We start from the raw sequence: 27,873 nt of genomic DNA on the forward strand, positions 1-27,873 counted from the left end.
CACAGAATCGTGGACTCCCAGGCTGTTAAATGAGAAGAAGCTTGGAGGGCCATCCTGAACTCCCCTCCAGGCAAGAATCCCTGCCAAAGTCTTCTTCGGCCCTTGGGGACTGGTACCAAGGAGACTGCCTCCTCTTATTTCTAAGGGCCATCAAAGGAAAATTCTGGTTTCTCAGCCACAAGTGTTCTCAGGCTAGACAGAAGGATGGCCAGAAATATCAAATACGCCTTCTGCTTTCCCCGTTCCCACCCTCGCCCTGGTCTCCTAGAAATGAGACCGAGTGGTGGAGGGGTAATGGGGGGGCATGTGGGGGGCAGGAAGTGGGTGTCTGCCTTGGTCAGAGAGGAGGCAGGTGTCTGCCGGGCAGGGAGGAAATTGTTGCTGCTGGCCTCTGCTTAGCTGTGACCCTAACAGGAAGTGATTGCCTGGGCCCCTTGGGAGGCCACAGTCTGAAGAAGCAGAAGGCAGGACAAGGGATGGAGACTGGGCCTTCCAGACCTTGCCATCCACATCCATTCTGCTGGCCCTGTGCCCATGCTTGAGCCTACCAGAGGCAGGCCACACCATAATCTCCACGGCTGGAACCACTGTCTTGGGGGCACTGCCCATACCCTGAGAGCCTTCCTTTCTGACTGGCCTCACCGAGGTGCCTCTTATATTGCGGAATATTGGAATGGGGTCCTGGGGGAAGGGGAAATTAGGACTCAGGAGGTTATGTCAGCAGAGGAATTGTTGTGTCCTTGGTGGCAAGTGATGGGCCCAGGGCCAGCGGGTAAAAGCCAGAGGAAGCAGATTTGGGCTCGACACCAACAGCCGTCCAAGTCATCCAAAATGGAGCAGGCCACAGGGCAGGTGAGTGACAGTGCCGCTTGGGGGTGGGGAGCAGAGGGTGGCATGTAAGAAGGGCAGTTCATAATCTCTGGCGCTCTTTGGAGGCAGAGCTTTTGTGGGGAGGAGTGACCGTGGGACAGGAAGTGGGGGAGGTGAGGGGAGGCTGGCTTAGCAGGGGTGGCATCTAACGTGCCACCTTCCTGCACCTGTCTGAAGCCCACAGCCATTCCCACCTCCAAGCACCCCATACTTGGACACCTGTTTATTTCCCAATGAGCCCAGGCCTGTCTGCCCGACGGAGTAGACAGCTCCCTGAGGGCGGGCCCGGGGATTTATACATACAGGGTGCTCATGGGGAAACAGGACAGACCCTGTGAAGCTGACCTGAGAAACCTGGGCTTCAGGCTCATTGAGTGACCCTCTGGCACGGGCTACCACACATGGCCCACCACACATGGCCCAGGAGCCTGCTGCCCACTGCTCACCCCGGGGACGCCCTGCTCTTGCACTGCTGAACAGAGAACCGAGGTGGGGGGCAGGGAGAGTTGGCTATTTGGGCCTGTCCACCTTAGCACCAAATCCTAATATCAGCCTTGGGAGGGGCGGCGTGAACCTCTGAGCACTTTCGACCGACCAGCCCTGTGCCTGGTACTTCTCAGGGATCCTCCACTGACTCTCATGGCCTCCCGTGAGGCACGAACTGCAGTGAGGGGAAAACGGGCGAAGAGGTAAAGTGAGCCGCCTAGTGACACGAGCAGCAGCCCCTAATTGCTCAGCAGGGGGAGAACCACAGCCTGCTGCCCAGCCGTCCCTTGTCCCACCCACCCCACAGAGAAGGCTACTGTCAGCCTCATTCATTCCCTGCGCCTGGGCCCCCTGCTGCCGTCAGGAACCCCTTCCCCATTACTAGGCTCTGCTGGGGGAAGGGGGGAGGTCTCTGTTGACTTAACATTATGGAAGACGTTTCCCCTTCCCAGGGCTGCTGCTAAAACCCACCCCTCTACCCACAAAGTCATGCGCTGCCTGGTAAACCCCGGACTGCTAGGTGTGCAAGGTGGGAGGAGGTGATAAGTCACCTCTCCTGGATCACAGGCACCAGGGGGCAGAGGGTGGGTTTAGGGTGGCTGGAGGACAGGCCACTCAATCCTGAACCCGCCCTCTCCCCCACCACCCACCATCTACCATCCTGGGTCACTCAGGGGCAGAGAAATCGGCAAGGAGTTATCAGGCCTCAATTTCTAAGTCTGAGCCGGAGGAGGCCTGGCAGGAGCCTGCAGATGCCCAGTCGGGGGTAGCGAACAGCGCGGAGCAGGGGCCTCCCTCCTTCGCAAGGTCAAGGCAGGTGGGAAGGACGAGGACAAGAGCGAATGTGGGCAGCAAAGCCTGGGTCACCCGAGGCCTCGAAAGACAAGAGCAACTGTGGGGCAGTGACCCACGGACAGTGCTGCCTCTCTGGGCCAAGACCAGCCGTGTCCCCGGCTCTCGCACCCCCTTGGGTGGCAGTCAGCACCCTTCAGAGCAGTCTACCCCTGAGTTCTGCGAGCGAGCCCTTCCTGGGGTTCCAAATGGCCGGGACACTGGCCTTTCCAACAGGAAGCAGGCATTCCACCCGGGGCGGGGAGCCACCAGTGCCTACTTACTTTTAATGATCACACTCCTATTTATTTAGTTTGTGAAGGGCCCCCGATTTCTGCCTGAGGGAGTTACAGGCAGTCGGGCTATTTGTGGTGAAGTTAATGAGGCGACGCAGTGGAGGCCTCCTTCTCTCCCGCCCTCCTGTGGGAAGACAGAGGGGGCCCCTCCGTCCCAATTACCTGCCCGACAGGGGCCTCTCCCCACCTTCCTCATCCTTCCCAGCTCAGGTTACCACCCCTCCTCCCGGATCTACTCGGCTCACCACAAATGAGGAAAATGGACTGGCTGGCGTTTTTATTGGTTTTAGTGGCCTTAAGGTAAGCAATAAACGTTTCTTAAGACAGAAAGAAAGACTTACAAAGCCCTAGTAAAGAACATTCCCACTCCCAATAAAGCCGTCCCTTCCCGACCCTACAGAGAAGCTGCAGTCCTGACGGAGACAGGAGGCTCCCAATGCAAACCTGATGGCGCAACTCCTCTGCGCCAGGTGCCGGATGCACACTTGATGTAATAACAGCTCACGTCGAGTCCTCACTGCTCTTCCCCTCATTTTACAGATGGGGGACCTGGGGCCTTGAGAGGTGACATAATCACCCACGGTCACATGGTCAGTAAGAGGCAGAATTGAATTTTGCATCCAGGCTCCCAGACTCAAGACCCCTAACCACTGAGCAATATTGCCCTCTCTACACAATCTCATTTAAACTTCATGACATTGGGCGTTACGGGGGTAGACTGCTACTAATTCCATTTCGAGGTTGAAGATGAATCTCGGATGGGCTAAGTAACTTGTCCAGGGACATAAGGCCACGGAGTGGGGAAAGTGGCACTTCAACCCTTCCTGTTGCCAGAGCTTGTCCACATAAGCACCAGTCTTGGTGACCAAGAGAGAGGGGTCCTTGGGGAATGTGTTCACAAAGCACGATGGCTCTCACAGCCCCCCAAGTTCAGGTCCTGGCTCCTTGGCCTCTGCACCCCACACGCACCCCGGGCTCCCAGCTGTCCTCCACCTCAGGCAGGCCCCTTGGCACACCCACCCCCACATCCCATCCCCACATTCCTGCCTCCTCCAGGAAGCCTTCCTCCATCCCAGCCATGGAGACCCCTCCTCTTCTGAGCTAAAGAAGATATGAGCTTTCTTCGTAGGCATCCATTTTCTCTCCCTAGCTGCAATTTTGTGAGCTCCCTGGGGCAGGTTCTGGGTCCCCTTAGGCTAGGCACAGAGAGAGGAATTAGAAACAACGGGAGCTTCACTGTTCTCAGGAGGAGAAATCCAGGGCAGGGCCCCTCCACGGCCTCACAAGGCCTCTACTGGCCTTCAAAGAGCTCCAGGGATCCCCGAGCCTGGGCCTCCCCATCCATTCCCCCAGAGGAGAAGCACAGCAGACTTCCTTTGCACAGAGGAGAAAGGAAGGCACAGCTAACGATGGGAGCACGGAGGAAGCACTAGCGACTGGTGGTCCTAATGGTGGCTCGGGCACAGGGAGCCCAACACCCACGAGCAGGGAGGCCACTGCCCGGCAGGGTCGGGTGGGAGAGCCCTGGGCCAAGCTTTACGACCTTCTAAGTGGGTGCTCTGCTGACAGCTTAACAGCCAGGTCCTCCCAGCCCCGGGCCTCATATTTCTCATATTTACGAGCTGAAGGCGAGGGGGAGGCTCAGGAATCCAGCCCACACCACCCGATCCTCAGCCCTCTGGCTCCTGGGCCAGGAAGCCATAAAAAATGATCTTGCGTAGCTTCCCTTCCCCCAAATGGTTTTAGGGGGTGGGGGAGGAGGTGGCAAGCGGAGGCTGGGGGCAGGGAAGGTGCAGGGCCTTTTCCAAAGCCTGCACAAGCAAACACTCATGGAGGGAAACGGCTGACCCTTCAGCCTCCTGACACCCCACTGCCCAGGCTCCTGCAGCAAGCTCCATCAGTCCTGGGGTCTCTAGCCTGAGCTGCGAATGGCTGCATATACTTGTATTTATGGGGCTCCTACTCCAAGCTAGGGTACCACCTCCAACACCTCATTTAATCTTCACAACAACCCTGGGAAATTTGACAAGGTTTGGAAAAGCGGGTGTCCGTGGGCTCAGGTCTCCGCTATTCCCTCCTGCCCCCACCGAGAGAAGGCTGTATGTCCTCATCCCACACAGGCTGCTTCTTCAGTTTACAGCTGAGGTGTGTAAAGCCCAGAGAGGGAAAGGAACTTGTCCAAGGTCACACAGCATGTTAGTGGTAAAGCATGGACCTGAATCTAGGGCTCCCAACTCCCAGTGCCATGTGGCCCCTATATAGAGTCAGAGCCCTGGAAGATGAAAGAGCACCTGACCTGCCAGTGGGTGGGACAGGCACGGTCCTTTCCTGTTCAGAACCCCTCTCCCTGTCTGTACCTTGCCTGAGTGTGACCAGAGGCTCTCTACGGGCAGCCCTGGCACTCTAAGGCTGGGGTGCTATGGCAGTGCCAGGTCCCTGGCCCCGGGGGTGGGGAGTCACCCCTTCTTTTCAGGCTGAGGCCAGGAGGCCATGCAGCCCCGGCCATCCTCTGAGACCAGGCACCAGAGCTCGGGGCTGGGCTCTGGGAGCCCTCCAGCACTCTCCCTCCCCTGTCCCTAAGTGTCCTCAGCCCCCGTCTGGCCTGAGAAGGGCCAGCGTCTCCCACAGGATGTGGCTGTCTGGCTGGCTGCAGCCTCCACCACATCCCCTCTGGGCACTGTCCAGGCCCAACGCTGAGGAGCTGAGGAACGCTGACCACGGAAGTGACCCCACCCTTTGTGCCCATCCCGGCCCACTCTAGCACGGCCCCCAGTCCACACAGCCCTTCTTCCCGCCAAAGTGAGTCAGTGCACCCAGGGAAACCAGTCCTCAGCTCTCGGCTAAGCTGGGGGCTCAGGCTACAGTGGGGGTTTAGTAAATGGCCATCAAGCCCCCAGATTGGTGAGGGGAGCTGGCGGGGTCTTGCCCTCAGGGCCTGTTGGTGGCTGCAGGCCTCCTGGTGGCCCCCGCCTCGCGTCTTTCTCTGTGGTCTGGGCCCCTCCCTGGTGGCCCCCCTAGTGAAGGGCTGTCTGCAGATAATCAGGGAACAGATTCGGAAAGAAGGAGGAGAAAAAGCATTCAGGCGCCAGACAGGATCCTTATCTGCTGGGGCGGAATGTCAGAGGCAGCGGCAGCAGGGCAGGAGCCCTGCAACAGAGGCCCTGCGTTTGCAGCCAGGGAGGGGAAGAGGAGACCCGCCCTGGGTGCTGGGCAGGGAGGGGATGGGATGGTCTGTTCTGGGGCAGCGGAGCCTGAGGACCAATGGGAATCTGGCCCTGCCCAGGAGGGGGTCTAGATACCAAATCTTCCCCTCTCCAGTCCAGCTCTCAGGCCCACGTGTTCAGACTGGCCCTGGGACCTCCACGGGAGAACAGGGGAGGAGGGGCCGAGGTGAGTGCCCCAAGTTGCCAGCGAGGCAGCAGGGCACCCAGACCCAGCACCCCTGAACTGGCCAGGCCATTGTCTCAGCCACAAGACTCTGGCCAAGTTCCCTGACTAGCCCTGCCTTGGTGTTCTCACCTGTAGAATGGGGATTAAAACTCCCACTACCTCTTGCACCAAACTACTGGGATCTTCCGTGGAGGCACGGTCTGTGAAAACTAGGAAGGGCACGAAGAGGGAGGGTGTGTTCTGCCTGGTGCTCTGGGCCTCCCACTCCAGGAGGCCTCCCGGCTGGTTCTCACACAGCCTGGGGCCCAAAGGAAGGCCATGCCAGGGACTCCACTTCTTCGGACTGGCCCCCACACTTTCCGGGAAACCCTATAACGTGACAGTGGTCCCTTTCCCAGGGCAGGAAGCAGGTTTTCTGGTGGGGTGCTGTTTTCCTAGGAGGGACCATAAACCAAGAGTAGGACCAAGGAGCCTTCATCCCCTGGCCTGGACTTCTCCCCTGGGGCTGGGCTGAATCCCAAGGAGGAGGGCAATGTCAGTAGGGGTTAAGGGCACAAGCCCCAGATGTGGGTTCAAATCCAGGCTCTGTCACTTTCTGGCTGTGCGACCTCTGGCAAGTGTCCTCCTCACCCTGACCCCCACCTGGGGCCTCAGTTTCCTCGTCTATAAAATGAGAGAGATCTTTTTTTTTTTCGGTGAGGAAGATCAGCGCTGAGCTAACATCCATGCCAATCTTCCTCTTTTTGCTGAGGAAGACCGGCTCTGAGCTAACATCTATTGCCAATCTTCCTCCTTTTTTCCCCCAAAGCCCCAGCAGATGGTTGCATGTTATAGTTGTACATCCTTCTAGTTGCTGTATGTGGGATGCCGCCTCAGCATGGCCGGACAAGCGGTACGTCGGTGCGCGCCCAGGATCCGAACCCGGGCCGCCAGTGGTGGAGTGCGCGCACTTAACCGCCAGGCCATGGGGCCGGCCCCAAGAGAGATCTTTTCAGCTCTAACATGCTGTAACTTTATGCTTGACCTAACAGTTGGGTCTTTGCCCCTGAAAGCCTTGAACTGTAACAAGAAGAGACAGGAAACACATATTCATACACACATCAAAGAAACATCAAACTAAGCGTGACCTGTGTATCCTAGAGCATCCTGGGGCCACCTGTGCATACCCTGGTCCTAATTTCCCGGTGGCCTCAGCCAGGAGCCGTCAGAGTAGACGGCCTCCTGCTGGAGTTGGGCTAGTTCATCTTCAGGGAGGGGGCCAGAAATGCTAGCCAGTGTCCCACAAAGAAGGAAAGACTTCTGGCTGGCACTGGGGATTAAAGGCATGCTCCCTGGTCCCTGTCCCCCTAGCTCACTGAGGGCCTGGCTGGCCTGTCCCCCAGCTGTCATCTGCAGGGGCTGGTCCTCATTAGCTGCTATGGCAGCTGGGAGTGGGGGGCAGGCTGCAGAGCTGAGAACTAAAGCCAGTCTGGGACAGCGCCCGCCATTGAGGCTGGAGTGAGTGATGGACTGGATTGGGAGGGGGAGGAGAGAGAGGGAGGAGGAGGCACAAAGGCATGGCCAGTGGGAGGGGCGAAGGTGAGAGCTGGCTGGAGCTCCAGCATTTTCTGGGCTGTTATTCTGGGCAACTTTTTATTTATTCAGAGGCTGGGGATGCGGCTTAGCATCTGTCAGCTCAATATTTATTACAAGCACGCTGGCCTTGTACCACGGACCCGGTGACGGGGCCACCGCAGGACCCTCTTCCCCCACCTCCTCACTGCCAGGGCGCGCTTGAAAACCTGCAAGGAAGCGCTGAAGGGTAGGACCTTCCCGAAAGACCACCTAATCCAACTCTTTTGGTTTACCTTGGGGAAACTGAGGCCCAGAGAGAGAAGCAGCCTTGCTCAAGGTCACAGGGCACTCTGGTATTTGATTCCTGATCTCCTGGCTTTCGGGCCACCAAAACAGACAAACGCCACTGGAGTAAAAATACCGCACACCACAGAGAGATGCGACAGTGACCTGCCCTCCGATGCCCCACCAGGTGCAGTGGAGCTGACGGAAATCCTGGCACAAGGCTGCGGCTTGGCCACAGGAGTCTTTTACAAGGTGCTCGAACTCCCTGAGCCTCAGTTTCTTTCTCTGCACAAGCAGGGAACTATACCCACCTCACAGAGCGGTTGGGAGGGCTGCATGAAAACACCCTGGAAACTGTAAAGGCCTGTCCAACCGGAATCTGTTTATTGATTAAATGCTGCACAGGCTGGGGTGGGAGGAAGTGAGGCAGGATGGCCGTGGGGGAGGAGCAGGGAATGTCCATGGCCAGCAAATCCCTTCCTTATCAGAGCCTCCAAGGCAAGGCAGGAGGCCACTAACAGATGAGCAAGAGTACCTCTTAGCCAGCTGAGGACACGTAAATGACCCGGAGCAGCGCTGGCGGTGCCAGTTGGCGGAGCTGGTGTTGACATCACACTCCCGCCCAGCTCCAAGCCTTCCATGAGCCGTGAGGTCAGCTCACAGAGCCGTGGCACCTCCCCCACCAGCCACGTGCTGAGCCAAGAGGAGCATGGCACTGCCAGGGCCAGGGCTGGGTGCCAGCTCGGATTCCTCCTTCCTCCCACACGCACCCCCACTGCCATCGCTTCTCCTCCAGCCCCCTGATTGCATCTCAGAGCATTTCCACCATGAGCACAAGACTGCTGCTTCTCATATAACACATAAGCTGTGGTGTGAACTTCTGGTAAATGAAGATCTTATTTAAAACTGTGTGCTATCAGGGGAGGGGAAGAGACAGGCTCCAACACAGCTCGGCCACCTTGCCAGGAAAAGGAGGTGTAGGGGCTGTGCACAGAGCCACCAGCTGTGCCTGGGAAACCACTGGAGAGGGGCCGTGGGGCCCTGGGCAATGCTCTCAACTCATCTATGAGGGTCAGACAGGGCATTGCTTTCTTGATCCATGCAGGAGGGTAGGGCATGGAGCAGACCGCCATTGGAGGTCTGGGTTTGCCATGTGGAACAAAGAGCGGCTGAACCTTGCAGGGCTTCCCCAGAATGGCAGAACTTTGGACCAGAGAGGCCTCGGAGATGATTGGATCCTGGGGGCCTCTACCTTGGCAGCCCTTCAGAACCACCTGGGTTGCTTTTAAAGCTCTCAATGCCCACGCCAGACCCGAAGACCAATTCAATCAGAATCTCTGGGTGGGACCCAGGCAGAGGTGATCCCACCGTTCAGCCAAGATGGAGAACCACCAAGCGTGTCCCTTTTTAACAAGAGGTGTGCATCAGAATCACCTGGGGTGTTTCATCAAAATTCACATGCCCAGACTTTCTAAACCAGAACCGCCAGGGGTAAAGGCAGGCAGGTGAATTCTGAAAACCCTCGAGGAGAAATTATGTACAACCCCGATCATTCACTCACCAACACCTGTGCATTGAGGGCCCACTCGGTGCCAGGCCTTGGGGTACAGTCCTGGGTAGGTGACATGGCCCTGCCCTCATGAGGTTTAGATGCTGGTGAGGTGACAGACAATAAACTAGCAAGCACATATGTACATATGCAAATAATAATTCCAGGTGGTAATAAGTGCTAGAAGAAAAGTAAGAGAGGCAGGGGATCAGGGAAGGCTCTCTGAGGAAGAGACCGGAAGACAGGAAGGACGAGACCCGCCAAGTGCAGTGGGGAGAGCACTCGGTACGGGGGCGTGTTTACTGACGCGGGACCTGCGGACTCATGTCAGCTGCAGAGCCCACTCTGGTCAACCCCCTGTTTACAGGGTCCTGGCTAGACAGGAAATGCTGGGAAGAGGCCGGTGGTGTCACAATTGCCCTCTCTGGCCCTCAGGAAATTCTACAGGCTGCTGGGCTTAAGGGGATTTTGGAAAATGTCCCGCTGGAAGCTGTAAGGGGCCAGAGTTCACCAGTCCAACCCCCTCAGTTAACAGATGGGGAAACTGAGGCTCAGCGAGAGGCAGTGATTTGCTTTGGTGCGGCATCTCAGCTCTGAAAGGGTTAAATGGGACAATGACTCCACTGCTTAGGCCCATTGTCAGCCCCTCTGCCTCCCCCAAATTCCCTGCTGTTTGTCGCTCTCTGTATAAACAACTTTTGTGTTCCAGCCACGGTACAAGCCGGGGACACACCCACGAGCTTCAGTGCTGGGAAAGCGGGGGCACCCCCCCATAATCTCTCTGAGGGTGGGGAGGGCCTTCCTCCCACACCGGGGAGCCCATCAAAGGCCAGACAGAATGGTGCCAGATAAGGCCATGGAATTTGGAATTTAGTGGGATCTGGAATTTCCCTTATGGGGGAGGCTGGTCCCAGCTGTCCACCCAGAGTGAGCATCCCAGGGAAGGTTACGACACAGTGCAGGGGGTGGCCCAGGTACACAGGGTCAGAGGCCTGATGTGGCGGGGAGGGCAGAGTGGGCAGAGAGAAGGCGGCTGGCTGTCCCTGGAACATCCCTGCCCAGGAGAGGCAAGCTGGGTCACCCGGTCACTCTGTGGACACACCACTGAAAGTGGCCACTAGCCTGCTCTTGCTCAGTCCTGATTTCTACCTTTGAATGTGGTGCAGCCAGGAGGGCTAGAGGCCGGGGCTGCGTGTTTCGAGTCCGCAGCTTCCGTCACCGGCCATGGAGTGGAGAAGAGTTCCTGTTCCTCGAACAGGTGTACCCCGACCCTCTCTGACCAATCAGAGCTAAAGCCCTGACAGCTCCTCCCAGTCTCCTGCTGAGTTCCCTGAAGGTGATCGTGGAGGCAAAACAGGGTGCCCTGGAAGGGCAATCTAGAATAGTCTAGAATGCTTCTTTTCTTAACCTTCCTCAGCCAAGCAGGAACGGAGAGAGGCTGATAAGGGTGGAACATCAGCAGCCACACAGCAAGTCTGGAGACAACTTGGGCAGGTTACCTCCCTCCCCACTCTGCTTCAGTTCCCCACCCACAAGACGGAGAGCACACACTCCCCCGACGGCCTCCTGGTCAGACCCCGTGGTCAGAGAAGCTCAGACCATGGGGAAGGTGCCTTCTGCACGAAGTGCCCCGTGCCTGGGGGCAGGGGGCACCACCCTGACCTGCGTGTGTGGGAAAGCCAGAACCGGCGTGGGGCTCATTCTCAAGACCAGCTCTTACCCAAGCAAATGGGACGCTGGGCCCTCTGTGCCCCTTTATAGGGGCTGTCAGGCTGTGGTTCCTAAGAAGCTCTAAGGACTGCACTCCCTGCCCCATAAGCACAATTCCCTAGAAGGAAAGCAGCCTTGGAAAGCAAGTCCAGGACAGTGAGATGGAGATGCCCATGCACCTGGGAACTTGCGTTGAGCCAGCTCTTTCCAGCAGTGATCAGGGTCCCCAGGGGCTTGGGCAAGCACTCTAGCCCAGCAGGCCACGATGGGGAGGCAAGGAGGGTAGCTTCCTTCAGGCTTCCAGCGGCCTCTCTCCCTAAAGAGGCCAGCCCCTCAGCTGGCCCCACCCTTCCCTCTGCAAGCTGCACAAGACCAGGGCGGGGACAGAGGACCACACTGTCAAGGGTGTAATAAACGACTTATTGACGGGTGAGCAGAGTTCTCAGGGCTTGGAGCACGACCTTCCGGCAATTATGCCCTCCACCGCCTGCCCAAGGCCCCCTCCCGCTCTGTGGAGGCCAAGGTCTGGCTGGACCCCTTCCCCCAGGGCACTGCGACCTGCAGGGGCCTGAGGTGTGCAGACAAGCCCCTGCAGGGCTCTGAGGTGCCCTGGGGCTGCTAATGTTCCTCCCCATGCGCCCACGCAAACACACACCCTCTCGGATCAATCCTTAAAATGGCTTAGGCCGGGGAGAGGGGACTGACTGATGCTGGCCGTGACAGGCCTGCGGGAAAAGCCCATCAACCAACAGCTCTTTATTCAGACCAGAATCATATCAGTGGGGGATTCTGCATTTTACAAAGCACCTCCCAGTTCTTCTGGTCACTCACCACGCAATCATTCCACAGGTCACCATTGAGCAGCCAGCACTCACTGGGACATCCAGGGAGGTATACAGGGGATAAGACCCGGTCTCAGCCCCGCAGAGTGGACGCAGAGAAAGCTCCTGGAGGAGGAACTGAATCTGGAGTCCAGAGACGAGGGTCACACCTAGACTAAGCTCTGCCATAAAAGCTGGAAGATTAGGGTGGGTCACCTCACTTCCCTGAGCCCCATTTTGCTCCTCTGCTAAGACCCTCCTCCCAGAGTCATTACAAGGACTAAATGAGACAACGCGTGCAAACTGGCCAACGTGGGCACGACAGCGGGTCCAGAGCAGGAGGGAGGCTAGGGCTCAGAGGGCCTATAACACACCTGGCACGCAGATGCAGTATATGTGGATGGGACCCTCACAGGTCAAGGTGACAGCAAATTAAGCAGCCAGCTCAGCATCTTCCACGGCTCTGTAGAGAATGGAGGGGTGTGTGCATGTGTCACGGGGGCCTTCCCAAGGAGGATCCAAGGCTTATCTGAGGCCCAAGGAGCAAGCTGCAGACCCTGTCGGTAAATAATGAATAACATCATCTCCCACATCGAGCAAAGCCCTTTGCACAACACTTCCTCTCTGCGAGGCGGGTGGTGCAGGATTCATTATCCCCTATTTTACAGAAGCGGAAGTTGAGTCCCAGGGGACTGAAGGGATGTGCTCAGGACCACACAGAGCCAGGAGTCACAATTCAAGCCAGGGCAGGGACGGCCCTTGTGGGTCCTGCCCCTCTCCATCTCACTTAGTGGCAGCAAAGGGAATCTGTCCCCCATGCAGGGCTCACTGCTTGGATCTATAAGCAGAGTGGGGAGGGGCATGTGATTAGGAACAGAATGTATTCAAGCGGCCACGAAAAGAGAACGAGAGAGGTCGGATGTGGCCTGTCTTACATCCACTTCTTTCTTACGTGATACTATTTTGTGCTTTACTTATTTCACTTCTCAGTATGGCCTGGGAATCACTCCATATCAGCTCATGGAGAGTGTCATCATTTTTTTTTTTTTTTGTGAGGAGATCAGCCCTGTGCTAACATCCGCCAATCCTCCTCTTTTTTTTGCTGAGGAAGTCTGGCCCTGGGCTAACATCCGTGCCCATCTCCCTCCACTTTACATGGGACGCCGCCACAGCATGGCTTGCCAAGCGGTGCGTCGGTGCGCGCCTGGGATCTGAACCGGCCAACCCTGGGCCACCACAGTGGAGCCCGCGCACCCAACCGCCTATACCACCAGTTGCAACTATTGTTGCAACCTGTGTCACCTGCGCTAACTATTAAAAAAAAACATTTTTTAATAGTTGCATATTACTCTAGCATGCGGTTGCACCATAGTTTATTCAACTCCTCTACCAGGGCATTCAGGGTGTTGCCACTCTTTTGCAATTACAAACAATGTTCCAATGAACCACTGTGTGCATGTGTTTTTTTGTGTTGATAAAGGTGTATCTTAAGGGACAATTTCTAGAAGTCGGATTATTGGGCCAAAAAATAAAATGTATATGTACTTTTATCAAGTGTTGCCAAATTATCTACCCGAAGGACTGTACCAATTTGCATTTCCACCAGCGATGTCTGAAAGCGTCTGTTTCCCACAGCCTCCCAACAGAATGTGTGGTCGTAATTTTTAATTTTTTCCAGTCTTGTAAGTGAGGAGTGGTATCTCACAATTCTTTTAATTTTCATCTTTCTAATTATGAGTGAGTTTTAACATTTTTTTCACATGTTTGAGGGTCACTGTTATATCGTACTTTGTGAATTGTCTGTTCATGGCTTTTTCCCACTTTTTAAAATTTGTATTCTGTGAACTGTCTGTTCACGGCTTTTTTCTACTTGTTTTATCAGGCTTTCAGTCCTTCATCTCTCAATATTTTAGAGTGCTTTGTGTATTAGGGATATTAGTCCTTTTTCTGTGGTACATGTTATGAATATTTTCTCCCAGTTTATCAAGTATTTTATCTTTTGACTTTCTTTAGGGCGCTTTATTGTCAATATCACTTTTTAAAGTTTTTATGTAATAAAAATGATCAATTTTTAAATGTTATTGCCTCTGGATTTTGAATCATATTTAGAAAGCCTTTCCCTACCCCAACATTACAGAGGAATTCACCCAAGTTTTCATCTAGAACTTGTACGACTGTTGACATTTAGATCTCTAAGCCATTTGGGGTTTATTTTTCTACATGGCGTGAAATATGCACCAAATTTTATTTTTTTCGAAATGGCTACCCAGTTGTCCCCGCACCATTTATTAAAAAACCTGTCCTTATTCCAGTGACCTGAGATGCCACTTTTGTCATATACTACATTTCTATATGCATTTGGGTCTAATTCTGGACTTTCTCTTATCTTCAACTATTCACTAATTCATGCTCCAGGACCACACTGTTTTAATTATAGAGGCATTATAGAATGTTTTAATACCTAGTACGGAGGGATAGTTTTACTTCTTTACCCATTCTCATGCCTCCAATTGCTCTCTCTTGTTTAATCACATTGGCTGATACTTCTAGCACAGTGTTAAACAGTAGAAGACATGGTGAGTATCATGCTTTATTACTGATCTTAATGGAAATGCCCTTAGTGTTTCCCTATTAAATAAGACACTGGCATTAGGAGTAGGATATATATATTTTATTATGCTAAAAGTATCCCTTAATTCCTATTTTCTTGAGAGTTTATACCATGAATGGGTGTTGCATTTTGACCAAAGCCTTTTCAGCATTTATAGAAATATTCATATGATTTTGTTTCCTTAGATTCATTAATATGGTGTATGATATTAATTTGGCACTTGTCATTAATATTAATGGATTAATACATTCCTAGAATAAATCAGATTTAGTCATTATGTATTATTTTATTATTTATTTATTATTTATTTATAAAAAAGAGAATGGAATTAGATACCAATGATGACAGCTACCATTTACTGAACACTTTCTCTATCCTCTACACGCCTTATTATCTGATTCAATCCTCAAGACAGCTATGTGAGGCAGGCTTTACTATTCCCATTTCACAGATGAGGAAACCAAGACTAACCACGGTGAAGCAGCCCAGCCAATATCACATAGCTAGCAAACAAAAGAGACAGGACTGGATCTTGGTTGGGTCTCAGTAATACATGGGCACTGCTATTTGGCTGTTATTTAGATAGATTAAAAATGCTTATTATTTCATAAGAAGTTGGAAGAGGAACGACTCTGTAGGAACCGGGGGGAGGGTCTGCCCCCACTTCCCAGAAGCTCAAGCTGCCCTCCTGAACCCACCCTCCTGAGCTTGGCAGTGGAATGGTGTGAGGGGCTGGCAAGTGCTCCAGCCAGGTGTGCTGTCAGCAAGGAGTCCTCGAGGACCGCCATGTCCCCTTCAACTTAGCTTCCCTCTGTCGTGCCATTGATGTCTCAGACTCCAGGCAGTGTGGGAGCAACTCAGAGAAGGAAGACTGGTCCAGGGAGGTGGTGGGCTGTGCGGAGACAGGGTGCAGAGAGGAAAACCCTAGCCCTCCGCTCCCTGCTGGGCCTGCCTGCCCCATTTCTAAGAACGGGCAGCCGGCCGCAGGATTATGTAACTTCTGGTGGGCATGGCAGATGGTGTGCTGGCTCGGACACATCAAACCCAGCACCGACACTAACCTTTCCTGACGTGGCACTCGGCCTCCTCTGCTCTGGGGTGTGGAGCAAGGAGAGGGATGGGAAGCAACCCAAACTCTTGTCATCTTGCTCAATAGCCATGGCCAGCCAGGCCAGGGGAGATGCCAGGGCCCACCCACCAGCGGGAGGCTCCAGCCAGGGAAATGGAAATGTGGGCCCTCCCCTCCCTGCCCCACAGCAAAAAGCTCTCAGGCCGCAGTGCACAGTCCCTGGGGCAACAGACCCTGCTCTGCCGGCCTCCTTCCACTCAGAGCAGCGGCCCCTGGGGTTTGGAGAACAGTTGCCAAAGCACCTCTCCAGGTGTTTTCTCCCTCAGCTCTACCTGGCACTGGGCTTCCTTTATTCCTTTTGCTTATGTGTAAACTGAGGCTTAAAGAGGGTGAGCGATGTGCCTGTCATGCAAAGACAGAGTTGGCCTTAGAGCTGAAGCTTCCAGACTCCTAGTCCAGTGCTCTTTCCAAATGCATGTGACAATGCAGGCTTCACCGCTCGCTGTAACCCCCAGACAGATCACCAAGTCACCCTGTGGGCCATCCCGAAACCTTCTGTATAACAGTCCCCACGTCAAGAGGCAAGTATGGGAAAGAAAGAAGGGGTGTAACCAGTGATTTGTGGATTCATTTCCTCCCAGGGAGAAAGAAAAGGAAACCGACCTTACTGACCATGCCCCGTCTTCTTTGATGCCCCACTGGTTTGATCTCCCCATCAATCAATCAGGGTCCCCATTTTACAGCGAGGAGATGCACGCTCAGGGAATTGCAGTTAGTGACAGAGCCAGGACTTGAATTCAGTTTTCTGACTCAAGGGCACACCCTCTTCATTTGGACAGATAAGGGCTCTGAAACTCAGAGACAGAAAGTGACTAACTAGCTCAGTGCCACACAGCAGATTAGTTGCGTGGCTGGGATTAGAATCCTGGCTTCCCAATCTTCAGCTCAAGGCTCTTTTTCTGTTGTCTCCTGTGTGTGTGTGTGTGTGTGTGTGCGCGTGTGTGTCTTTGTGTGTGTGGGGGGTGTCTGTACAGAACTGGGGGGCATGAGCAGGAAAATGTGGGGCCAGATCAGATTTGCAGTGGGGGTCACTGTACCCAGCAGCCCTGGATGTCTTGGGCTGCCAGGCAGGAATTCCAGATCAGCCTGTGGTAGGGGCTCCTGGCAAGGACAACCAGGTGCCCAGCTGTGAGGGTGGTAGCTGGGCCAGGCCTATTGCTGCCTCGGCCAAGGGCCTGGGGATGTTTAATCCCCTAGCGATGCTCCCTGAACGTTAGCACTGGACGCAGTGCCAGGGAGAGCCTGGCTCAGCCAGACCCTGCAGCCAAAACTGCTCCCCGGCACCAAACCCAGCTCCTGCCAAGAAGTTGGTGGCAGTTGCTAAGGAGGGCTGAGGCTTGCGGTTGGACCTTGCCCATGGAACTTCAGATAGACTCTCTCAGCCCACACCTGCTCCCAGGCCTCAGGGCCAGACCCATGCAACGGGCATTCTCTTGCGCCACTAGAAGGCAAGATGGAAGGGAATGATCAATGGGCTTGGGAATGCAAGTAGGAACAAACATTTGAGAAGGGCCTGGAGCAGCCGTGCCTTGTGAAGGCCACCTTGCAGAAGATTACCAGCCTGGCAAAGGTCTGCTAGTCTGCTTTCTCCACTCAAAGGGGCCAAGGGCACTTGACTGCAGTACTTGATTAATTCTTCATGGCTCCACTGTATTTAGTGAATAACTTCTTTCCTATCTAGGGGCTCTGACCGCTGAAAACTTGGCTCTGACTTCCACTGTGCCTGGTATATAGTAAGTGCTCAAAAACAGAAAGCAGAAGAGAATGAAGGGAGAGAGGGAGGCAAGGAGGAGCGGGAGGTTGTAAGCCAAGCAACAAGAGAATCTTCTAATTCTTTGTTATTCATCCACAGCAGCAAGTCCAAAGCACCGTAGGGACTGAATCAGCACTGGTGAGTAAGGCCTGACTGTGAGTTCCTCATTCATCCGTTCTACGAGTGTTTATGGAGCACCTTCTATGTGCCAGGGACCATGCTGGGCACCAGGGAAACATGAGTGAGCAACAATCAGACAAATCAGACCCAGTCTCCCTAGTAACCTAGTGTCACAGCTGTTTTCCCATCACCTGGGTGTTTCAACCCTGTCCTGCTTCTGCCGGCTGACCCTGCCTCCCATCCCCAGGGCCCTGGCTCCCTGACAAGGACAGGGAAGGGTGAGAGGCTGCCCCATACGACATAGCCCACCCCACCCCAGGTCACGGCTCACTGTCTCTGAGTCTCACTGTGCCCTGCTGTATCACAGAAGGACCAAAGGTGGGATGGGGGAGGGGACCAGGAACAACTTTCCTGGAATTTCTGACTCAACTTCTTGTAAGCTCTGCATCTTCCATGGGTGCTCAGGCCCCAGGCCGGGCAGGCGGGCGCCTCTGATCACATTACCGAGCTGCTTTCCTTTGGCTCTGTCTCCTGACGCCAGTAATGCCTCCAGACACCACTCAGGGCCTCTGGGGGTTGCAGGCTCCTGGGTGATCTCAGCAGAAGATGTTCCCCCCAGACCCTGGGGATGCCTCCTGGTATCCACCAGGCCTAGGTGGCACCAGAGACCAGAAAAGGCAGCCTCCTTCTTCCTGTCCCTCTCCTTGGCCCTCTGCTCAACCTGGAAGCTGCCACTGGGGACTCTCTGTCCCCCTGCTCTCCTGCCCAGAGATGCACAGAGAGGGAAGCAGGGCCCAGCCCCAGCCAGGGGTCAGCCAGATGGGGGTGAGGGGGAGGCAGGAAGGAGGAGGGCACTGGAAATCACTGGAACCTCTCTGAGCCAGGACTGCATATGCTATCTCACACCACATCACTGCCTGGTGAAGGCGGCGGGGTCATCCCCACCTCACAGATGGGGATACTGAGGTTCAGAGAGGTTGAGCCACCTGGCCCAGGGACTCAGTCAAATCCTTTTATTTCCAAAACCTTGGCTCCTTCCTCTATACTAAGAAGGGACCCCTGGCTCCAGAAGTCTTGTTTTACCAGAAAATCAGATAGGAGTCAGTGGCTGAGTCTGGAATTTGTTTCCCGGGTGGATGTGCCAGACGTTCCCTGCCTGCACCTTTGCATACACATCCCCTACTAGGGACACCCTCTCTGTTTCCCCAACTCTGCTCATCCTTCAAAGGCCAGTCAAGCCAAGCGCCATCCTTCCCTCCTCCAGGAAGCCTTCCCTGACCAGCCACCCTGGCCCACAGGAGCCTTCTCTCAACAGCTTAAGCATCTCCTTTCTCGCCACCCAATATGTGGCACCAATAATAATGATGACAATGATGCCAGTGACTGTTAGTGAGCACTTTAGAATGCAGGAAGCACTAGTACGCATTATCTCATTCATCCACACAACATTCTGATGAGATTTGTGCTATTACTACTTCTAGTTCACAAATGAAGAAACTAAAGCTCAGAGAGAGGAGGCAACTTGCTCTAGGACACAGAGCCAGAGGGTGGCACAACCAGGATTTGAACCCGAGGAGTGTGCCTGCACAGCCTGCCCTCTAAGCACCACACCACATCCCTCCCAGGACACACACATCTTGGCTTGTCCTTGAATGGGCTCCTCTCCGTTGCAGTGTCATACACTCGGCTCGCACCTCAGCATCATAGGCCTGGCACATGGCTCGTGCTTCAAGAAGCAACACAAAGCCCATCAATTCCAAGAGCCAGACCTCTGCTCTGCCCACCTCTGACCCCAGAGCCCAGCACTTACTCGGGTTGAACTCAAGTACGTGCACACCAAGTTTCAGTGCCAGTGTTCCAACACTCGATTTGGGGACAGGATTCTTCATCCCCCACCCCCAAGATCGGCAACTCCCACTCCTGAGAAATGAAACAGTGAATGGTACGGCCAGGTCTGGGCAGTCTGTTTCTACCACATCCTCCACAGAGCCCCGTGAGCCTTGGTGAGGGTCGCTGGGTGGGGGGAACCAGTGCCTCTTCTCTCTCATGCCCAGGCTGCCTCTGCCGGTGGGGTCCTTCTCTGCCTCCTGGGTCCTGCTTGGCATCTGGGGCTCTTGGTCTCCAAGGTGGGGGATGCTTACAGAGCAGAAAAAAGGGACCAAGGTCCTGGAGGTTGATTTATGGCTTCAGAGAGAAAGAGAGATAGAGACCCAGGGCCGCATAATGCTCACAAGGGCATTCCAGTCGATATATTGACTTTCTGGAGGGGCCTCTGTAAACACAAGTGGTTCTGGGCCTTGCCTACCTCTGTCTCTTGCTGGCTGATAGGGCCTCTTCAGATGGAACCAGACAAAACCCCACAGTCCTTAAGGATCATCCTTCTACCTTCCCCCCACTCCAAATTTACAGACGGGCAGACCAATCAGGACCCAGAGAGGGGAAGGCACTTGCCCAAGGTCACACAACAGAAGAAGGGCAAGAACGAGTCTCCTAACTCCCAGGTCAGGAGCTGCTGGGCCTCCAGGCCCTGAGCCTCTGCTTTCTCCCCTGCCCCACTCCCCTGGAGAAAGCCGTCTCAGGTAACTCAGGGGTCTCTCCGAAGGAGGCTGCGCCTGGTGCCCCATGGGTGCTCACTGTGCGCCAGGCCCATGCTAAGTGCTCTAGGGTACACCAGGTCATGTGATCCTCAAAACAATCCTGTGAGGCGATATTATTATCCCATTTTACAGATGAGGAAACTGAGGCACAACGCAGTTAGGTGAGCTGCCCAAGGTCACAGAGTTAGTAAGTGGCAATGCTGGGAGGCTGTGTGGACCTCCTCAAGTCTCCAGTTGGCCAAGCACCTTCTATATCTGCAGCTGAGGCGCTGGGGAGGGGCTTCTGTGAGGAGGGGTATGTAGAGGGGCTGGGGGTTCCTAGAGGTGGCGATGACAAATGAGCCTTCCCCCTCTGACTGGCTCGTGGGAGCTGCTGGACCGAGGATTCTGTCCTTCCTTTCTTGCCCACTCTTTGTTCTCTCGTGGGGCATCACAGAAGTCAGAGAAGTATACCTCCCATGCCCCCAGCCCCAATATAATCCCCCAGTGCTTAAAAAGTATTTTCTGGGTTCACTCCATCTTCAAGAGCCACAGAGAGAGAATCAAAGAATAACAACTCTTTTCCTCTCAAGCCCCTGCCCCAGCTCCCAGAGGTAGCTAAGAGGGCCGGGTCCCCAACGCGCACCCCTTCAGTTGAGCCTGCGAGTCCCAGAAGTGGAAATATGGCCAGAGGTTGGGTCATTAGAGATTGGTGCCCACCCAAGATGGCGGCCAACCAGAGGCTGACAGGGCCAATTTCCCGAGAGTGGGAGAGGACTGGGGCCAGGCACCCCTGCCCAGGTGCCCCAGCTAGCTAGCCTCCATCCCATCTTCTCTTCAGGACATGCTCTTATACCTGAAAGGGAGAGAGTGAAGGTCTGGTTCATGTCACCCCCTCCAGGAAGCCCTAAGGCTTAGAACATTTACTCTTTGCTGTGCCCTTCCCTGTATATACTGTTGTTACCCTCACTTGGCATCCAAGACTCTCTGAATGTCATTTACCACGTCTGGAGTGGACGTGAGCATCCTGCACAGTGACTTCCTTGAGGGCTGGGTCCGGGCTACTCCAGCTCTGACCTGAGTCCCAGGTCAGCTTCCTAAGTGGGCACCCACTTTCCCAGTGGGGTTCTTACAAGGACCAAGTGAGGTCCCACCTATATGCACATTGGTGGGGCTGTGATTTCCTACAGGTCTCCTGGCTCCCGGCACATCTTATCCCAGAGTTATGGATGGCAGTCCTCAGTATAGGCAGAAGTGGGAAAGCAGGGGAGGCCTTTGTGACCAAGGGGTGTTCAGGACAGTGAGTCCCGGGCTCATGTGTGTCTGTGCATGTCTCTTTTTTCAGTTGCTTCCACTGAGAGCCCCAGCCAGCCATGCCCGCTCACGTTGCTCTCCATTAGGGACACCACTCATTCAAGCTCTGCCTGCCTCTTCTCCAGCAAAGTCCAGAGGCGACCCCACTCCCACTGGATGGCTGAAGCATGAGCCTGACCCAGGTCAGGGAGGAGATCTCCAAACCACAGGCCCTGCCACTGCTCTGGGTAAGCTGGGAGTTGACTGCAGGAGACCCCAGGACTCAGACCCGTCCTCATGGGGGTAGATGCCCAAGTTCCCGGGCTGGCTTTAGGGCCTATGTATGGCTAACCTCCCTCCCTGTGGAGCAGCAGTCCATGCCGCTGTCCCATCTGCCCTCAACGGGTGAAGCTAGCCTCTGCTCTTCCAACTCTAGAACCTGGCACTCGACCAAATCATGCCCATAGTCCCCAGCACAGGGCGAAACCAGATCTCCTTAGCGCTGATGGGCAAATGGCCTGGATCCCATCCTGAAGCGGTATCCCCAACAGAATACAATGGATGGAGCACCCTACACCTGGGGGTGACTCACCGTCCCCACACTACACATACCTATTTACACAGAAACACACCACAGCCATGCCCACAGCACACTGCACAACCCCGCCCCACACCCAAACACACACACAGCCATCTACATCACACATCCCCCCATAAAACGGGCACAACCTTCAACACACACATCCATTCGGCCTGCACACACCACCTCCACACACACCTAACACCCCAAGGCAACACCACACCCACTGCACACTCCTCCCTCCTCCCAACTCCTTAATACAGTTTCACCCCCCCCCACACACACACACTCCTTAATACACGCTCTCACACCCACAGCCCGCCTTCCTCGAGAAATGAGCCGCGCGGCGGCGGGGAAGTTGTGAGGCGCTGGGGGCAGCCTGTTCTGGGAGGCGAGAAGGAGGGAGGCGCGGCGGCTCGCTCGCTGGCGGTGGCAAGAGCTCCCCGGGCTCCTGCAGACCGATTTAGCTCGGCAGGGGAGGGGGCGGCGAGGGGGGCACGGGAAGGGAAGAGAAGGCAAGGGAAGGAGGGGCGGGCGGTGCCGAGGTGCGCACGGCGGGGGCAGCGGCACTGAATCAACCCCGCAAGCTGCGGAGACGCTAATCAGGCCGCTTTCCGGGCAAGGGTAAATTCAGGAGCTTCCAGCAACCCGGCGCTTTTGGAGAGAAGGAAGAGGAAGCAAAAGAGGTGGGGGGTGGCGGTGGGGAGCGGGGAGGCGGCTGATTTACGCCTGCACTTCAGCAAATGTTTTCACTGCCATTAGCATCTCCGAAGCCGAGGATCGGAGAGAAAGGGGCGCCGCGCTGTGGCTTGGCCTCCCCGGGGCTTGCCTGCCCTGCGGGGGCGCAGCGGCCGGGGCGGCGCCGAGCGGAGCGGAGGTCGAATCCAGAGCGCCCACCCAACTCACAGCGAGGAGCCCAGGCCAGCTCCGGGAGGCCAGACTGCTCCCAAAAAGCCAAGGGGCTCCCCGGGTGGCCCCGGCTCACCAAAAGGCGTCGGGTCTGGGGGAAATTCCCGAGGTGCCCGGGCAGCACCTGGCTGAGCGCAGGCCCAGAGGGGGCAGGAGGTGGCGCCCCAGCCCCAACTTCAGAACCAAATCAAAAGGGTGGAGCGCACGGCTTCCCTCCACCCTCCTGAAACTGCCCTTCCTTGTATTATTCTAATTACGGTATTTTTAATGTTCCTTAAAAAAACAAACAAACAGAAAAGCACAGAGCGCACTTGTTTGGTTTCATTTCGCCTTCACAGCTTTAATGACTCCATTTGTGGAAGCTGTTTAAGAAACGGGGGGGGGGGGGGGGGGGGGGGGCGGCCAGGAGAAACAGCAGCTCTGGCCCCAGCTGCCCGCTTCCTCTTCTCTCCCTGCTGGGGGCCATCGGGCCTGACCGCAGTTTCTCTCTACTCCCCAGCCCTAGCCCTGGTCCCAACCTATGACCTTCCCCTCCTCCCTTTCCTACAGGCCTCAGTGGGTTCCAGGTTGTCTCCTACCCGCCCCCCCAGCCCCAGCTCTGAGGTTCAAAAGTCGGTATGTTTAGCCAGCAGGCACCTGGGGGGAGGCTCCAGGAAGAGCCATTCAGAGTCACTAACCTTGCTCTCTGGGGTCTGGAATGGAAGGGGTGCATCTCCTCCTCCAGCCTCATCCCCAAAGTCCTAGGCAGCCCACACCCTCCTTTGAAGACATGAATGAGGAGGGGAAGGAGAGGTGGGAGGCAGACCTCATCTTAGGCCTGACAGCCAGGAACAGGGTCATAGTATCTTCAGTTGCGGGGGAAGGGGGAGATGGGCCCCTAAAGCTTCAAAATAAAAAGTAAAAAGGTATTCTGTCCCTGATTATACAAATGGGCGCAGGGCTCTAAAATGCTATCGTGTAACCCTTCGGTCCAAGGGAGCTTGGTCTGTGATTTATCTTAGCTGGGGCAGGTCGGGCCAGTCGCTGAGAAGATCAGTGCTGGGGGACCAGGGGTGGAGCTACTTCTAGGCACTAGCTGGTCTCAGGGCCTCACCTCTGACCTTTGGCCCTGCTCTGCCCACCTCTCCTGGGTCTATGCTCTCAGCTCTCCTCTTTCGCCCATCCTGCTACAAGTCCCAGTCTAACCCAGCCTACCAAACCATCCTTATGTTTTGCTGCCTGCCTTAGGTGGTGCCTCGATTTCAGAATCTCAATCCCAGACCCCCGCTGGCCAGTCTGCCGCCCAGGTGGAATGAAGGAGCCAGGCCTACGCTGAGGTTTGTGAGGCCTGAGTTCAAATGCCAGCTCTATCCCTGAGTCCCATCCCAACCCTGGGCAAGTCAGGGCCTGTCCCAAAGCTTCAGTAGTTAAATAAGTGTGTTGGAAAAGAGGGGACTTGTTTTGTCCTACAGAATTCCCAGTTTGGGGGGTGGGGAGAGGAGGGAGGGGAGAAATTACATATGAAATTCCTCCCCTGCAGAGGTACTTTCACTTTAATGAGAAACCCATTAAGACACTCTTGATTTTCCATTTGTCTGCTATAGTGTAGAGGGAGACAAGAATGACCACCAACACACACACACACACACACACAGCAGAGACATTGGGAAGACTCCAATTTTAATTGCACCTTTAAAAGAAGTATCATGACACCTTGGTTCTTTCTCAACCATCCCAGCCAGAAGCCAAGGAAAGGCTCATTAAAAGCTCCAGGAATGGCTGAGAGGCGGGGTGGGAGGAGATTCCCAGGGCCAACTGGGCTTTTGAAGTGGCCTCTCCTGGCCAGTCACTTGCTGACATCTTTTTCTAAGGGTCTGGGGTTTTATGGTTCCAGGTTTGATTTCTCCACCGTCAAACTTTATGGCTTAAAAAAAATTCTCAGTGCTTTAAAGGAAGCTCATATTCACTGGGGATGGGGTGGGGAAAGGAGAGGTGCCCGCCACTTGAGGGGAGCTTGGACGCCCCCAAGAAAGAGCCCCCCCCCTCTGTGGGGACAGCCTTCTCTGCTTCAGCATGATATGAGGCTCACAGCAGAGGGGTGGATGGAACCAAGAGGAGGAGTCCAGTGTGGCCTGAATCAACCTTGCTATTGGACAGCAGCCCTGCATACAAGTCTGCCATCTGCGGTCAAGTGAAGGCAAGATTTGAGGAAAGCCAACAATCTGGACTTGGTTTTCCCCATCAGTGAAATGGGACTCATGAGGGATCCACTGGCAAGACCCAAAGAACATTCTGAAAGATGCTCTGTGCCCGTGACATTAGGGTCATGTAGGAGGAAGGGGCATGTTCTCCCTCCTGAAGGCAGGTTTCTAAGGGCCGCACATTCTGGGCAAATGGAAGGCTGCAGGCCGACCCCACCAGTTGGCCCCGCTCCAGGCTGGTGGGCAGGCAGCCCCTGCCGTGCTAAGTAATGAGCATGATTCCAACACCCGTTCTGCTCGCTGGTGAGAAATCAAAGCCCGGTATTAGACGCCATTTCTGGCTGGGCGCCGTTCGTGCCCAGATCCATCAAAGCCCTGGGCCTGGGGTTCTTCTGGGGAAGGTGGAGGCTGGATGCTTTGTTAAGCAGGAGAGGCAGGCCACCCCTAGCCTTGCGAGCCAAGCCTCTTCTGCAGCTCTGGAGAACTCTGGGCCAACCAATCCTGTCTTTCTCCTGCCTACCAGAGCCTCCCACCCCCAGGAACCTCAGTATTTATTCCTGATCCCATTGCCCTGCTGGTACACAAACAGCTTCCCAAGACCCAACCCTGCCATGTACCATTTACAGAGACTTCCCCCTACCCTTCAATCACCTCCATCAAATACCCTCAAACCAGAAACCAACACCCCAACCGAACACCTCCCACATCCCACCGCACTCTTTAAAACAAGGTTGGTCATTCGGCAGCCTGCCCCCTCCCCCATCATTACCTTCCAACTTCAAAACACTGCTTTAAATACCACAGTCTGCCCAAATCATAATTAACTTGGATCAAATGATTGTGTCGTAACTTTACAACACAGGGCTGGGGAAAAGAAAAAGTGGAGGATGCGCTAACACCAAGCCCTCACTCCTGGGCCGTGGGAATCATTAATTCCAGAGTGCAGAATCTTTGGCGATGGGGGGGGGGCGGATGTCGACATCGCAGCGGAAGGGGGGGCTGCGTCATCTCATCCACTTTCCGCACCAGTTTTCCTGCTCCATTCGCAGCCTCAACTCAGAGGACTCGGTGCAGGACGCCTCCCACCCCCACCCCGCCCCGGCAGCCGAGGCGCCCGGCGGCCGCGGCCAGCCCACCTGCTTGGGTTCCGGCACCAGAAAGAGGCTGGCTCCCGTGCGTCCACAGGCTCCCCAGGAGGACGCAGCCCAGGCAGCGACGCCGGGCCCAGCCACAGACGAGCGAGACATGTATACATCCACAGCGGGAGAAGGGAGATAACGACTTAGGAGCCCACCAACCTCCTCAAGGCATCTTGCTGGGTCCAGAGTAGGAGCTGTACGGCGGCGAGCGCACCTTGTCTGCTCGTCGGACGGGGTGAATGTCAGTGACCCATTTAAAAGCAAACTCGGCAGAATCACTACGTATTACCCCCTCACCTCTGCCACACGCAACACCAACATTCAGAAAAAAATTCTTCCAGACCTGCGGGTCCCACGATCTTGGGGGAAAGCTGTACGTGCAGGGTTCAGCCCTCCCCCCCTCAACAGCCAAAGCCCTTCAAGCGGCCTCCTTCGGCTGGCGGAGCGGACCTGCGCTCCTCGTGCTCCGCAGGTCTCTCGCTCCCTCCTTCTCGCCTGCGCAAGCCGGCACCCGGACTAGGAAGTTGCCGGCGAACAGCAAGCGAGCACACCCTTGGCCAGTGCAGACAGCTTTTCTTGGGTGCCGCCGCCAGACGCGCCGGGAGCCAGGGGTCCCCTGGAGGCGGGTCCCCCCTGAGGCGCAGACCCCAACTCGGACACTCGTTCCAAGCAAAAGAAGCGATCCCTTCCAGGAAGGAACAGGAGGCTTCCGGCTTACTTTGAACCCCCTGGCCTGCGCCCCCCGCGAGGTGGCTGCGCTATCTCCCACTTTGGTGGGGCAGAGAAATCTACCATCCAACTTGCGCGTCCTTGCCGCTTTCCCTGAGCGCACAGAAGCGGCGACGGACTGCCTCAACTTCGGGCCAGAGGGAGGCGCCAGGGTCCCCTCGCCCCCGCCCCCATGCCCGATTGCTCCTTACCTGCTAGGCTCAGCCTCGGGTCCCAGCACAGCAGCAGCGTCAGCAGCAGCGCGCCCCGCGCTCCGCTTTGGGCCCCCATGCTCCCGCGGCCGGGCTCGGGCGCCTCTCCCCCGGGGCTCTCTCCCTGGCCCCAGCCTCGCCGCCGCCGTCTCCGCCGCCGCCGCCGCCTCCTCGCCGTCCTCCCCGGAGCCCGGCCGCGCCAGCCCGTGCCCTCCGTGGGGGCAGCGGCAGCCACGCTGCACAGAGGGCCGCCCGGCGTTCGGAGCGCGATGGGTGCGCGGCGCCCGCTCTCGAGCCAGGCTCCGGCGCGCCCCCCTCTGCGCCCCTCAGGCTCGGGACTCCGAGCGCTCTCCGGGCTCCCGCACGCTGGCTCCGAAGTTGCGCGACCGAAGGTGAGTGCGCTCTGCGGCGCTCCCAGCGGCCGGCGCCGCGCCGTCCGAGCCCCGGTGCGCGCCTCTCTGCGCCCGCCGTTCCCCGCGGCTCCGGCGCCCTCGCCGGCCCCCGCCGCCTGCCACAATGCCGAGCGCGGCCGCCCGCTCGCCCTAGTGAGTCCGCGAGCCGAGGGGACCGCGCGGCCGGGGCGGGGCCCAGGCGGGCGGGGGCGGAGCCGGCGGGGGCCCTGCAGGGGGGAACCGACGGCCGCCTCGGCGCCGCCTCAGCAGAGCTGGGGGCCCTTCAGGGGGGGTCCTCGCGAAATGCTAGGCCCAGAGCGTTGGAAAATCCGGCCGCGGATTCTAGCTGAAAGCGGAGTGTGCCCAATTTTCGTTTCCAAAACCTAAGGAAATGTACCTTTGTGCTCTCCTTTGGCTTGGCTGTGTCACCTTTCTCCTCTGATTAACTCAGGACTCGCACTTTTGGCTTCCTGCTCTGT

At 56.0% G+C, this 27,873-nt stretch overlaps 1 protein-coding gene across 2 annotated transcripts in view; it reads right to left on the minus strand.

Moving 5' to 3' along the window:
* The window catches only part of UNC5B (unc-5 netrin receptor B), an 85,712-nt gene extending 58,206 nt beyond the window's left edge, over nt 1-27,506 (minus strand). For both annotated transcript variants that reach the window (XM_087432059.1, XM_087432057.1), the window contains exon 1: nt 27,003-27,506. In XM_087432059.1, coding sequence (XP_087288185.1) covers nt 27,003-27,081 — 79 coding nt within the window. In that variant the 5' untranslated portion in view covers nt 27,082-27,506. The remainder of the gene's footprint in view (nt 1-27,002) is intronic.
* Nucleotides 27,507-27,873: the final 367 nt, after the last annotated feature.

Source organism: Ceratotherium simum, chromosome 6 (genome assembly GCF_057802395.1).
Source record: "Ceratotherium simum simum isolate JZ-2026a chromosome 6, ASM5780239v1, whole genome shotgun sequence".
Taxonomy (NCBI): Eukaryota; Metazoa; Chordata; class Mammalia; order Perissodactyla; family Rhinocerotidae; genus Ceratotherium; species Ceratotherium simum.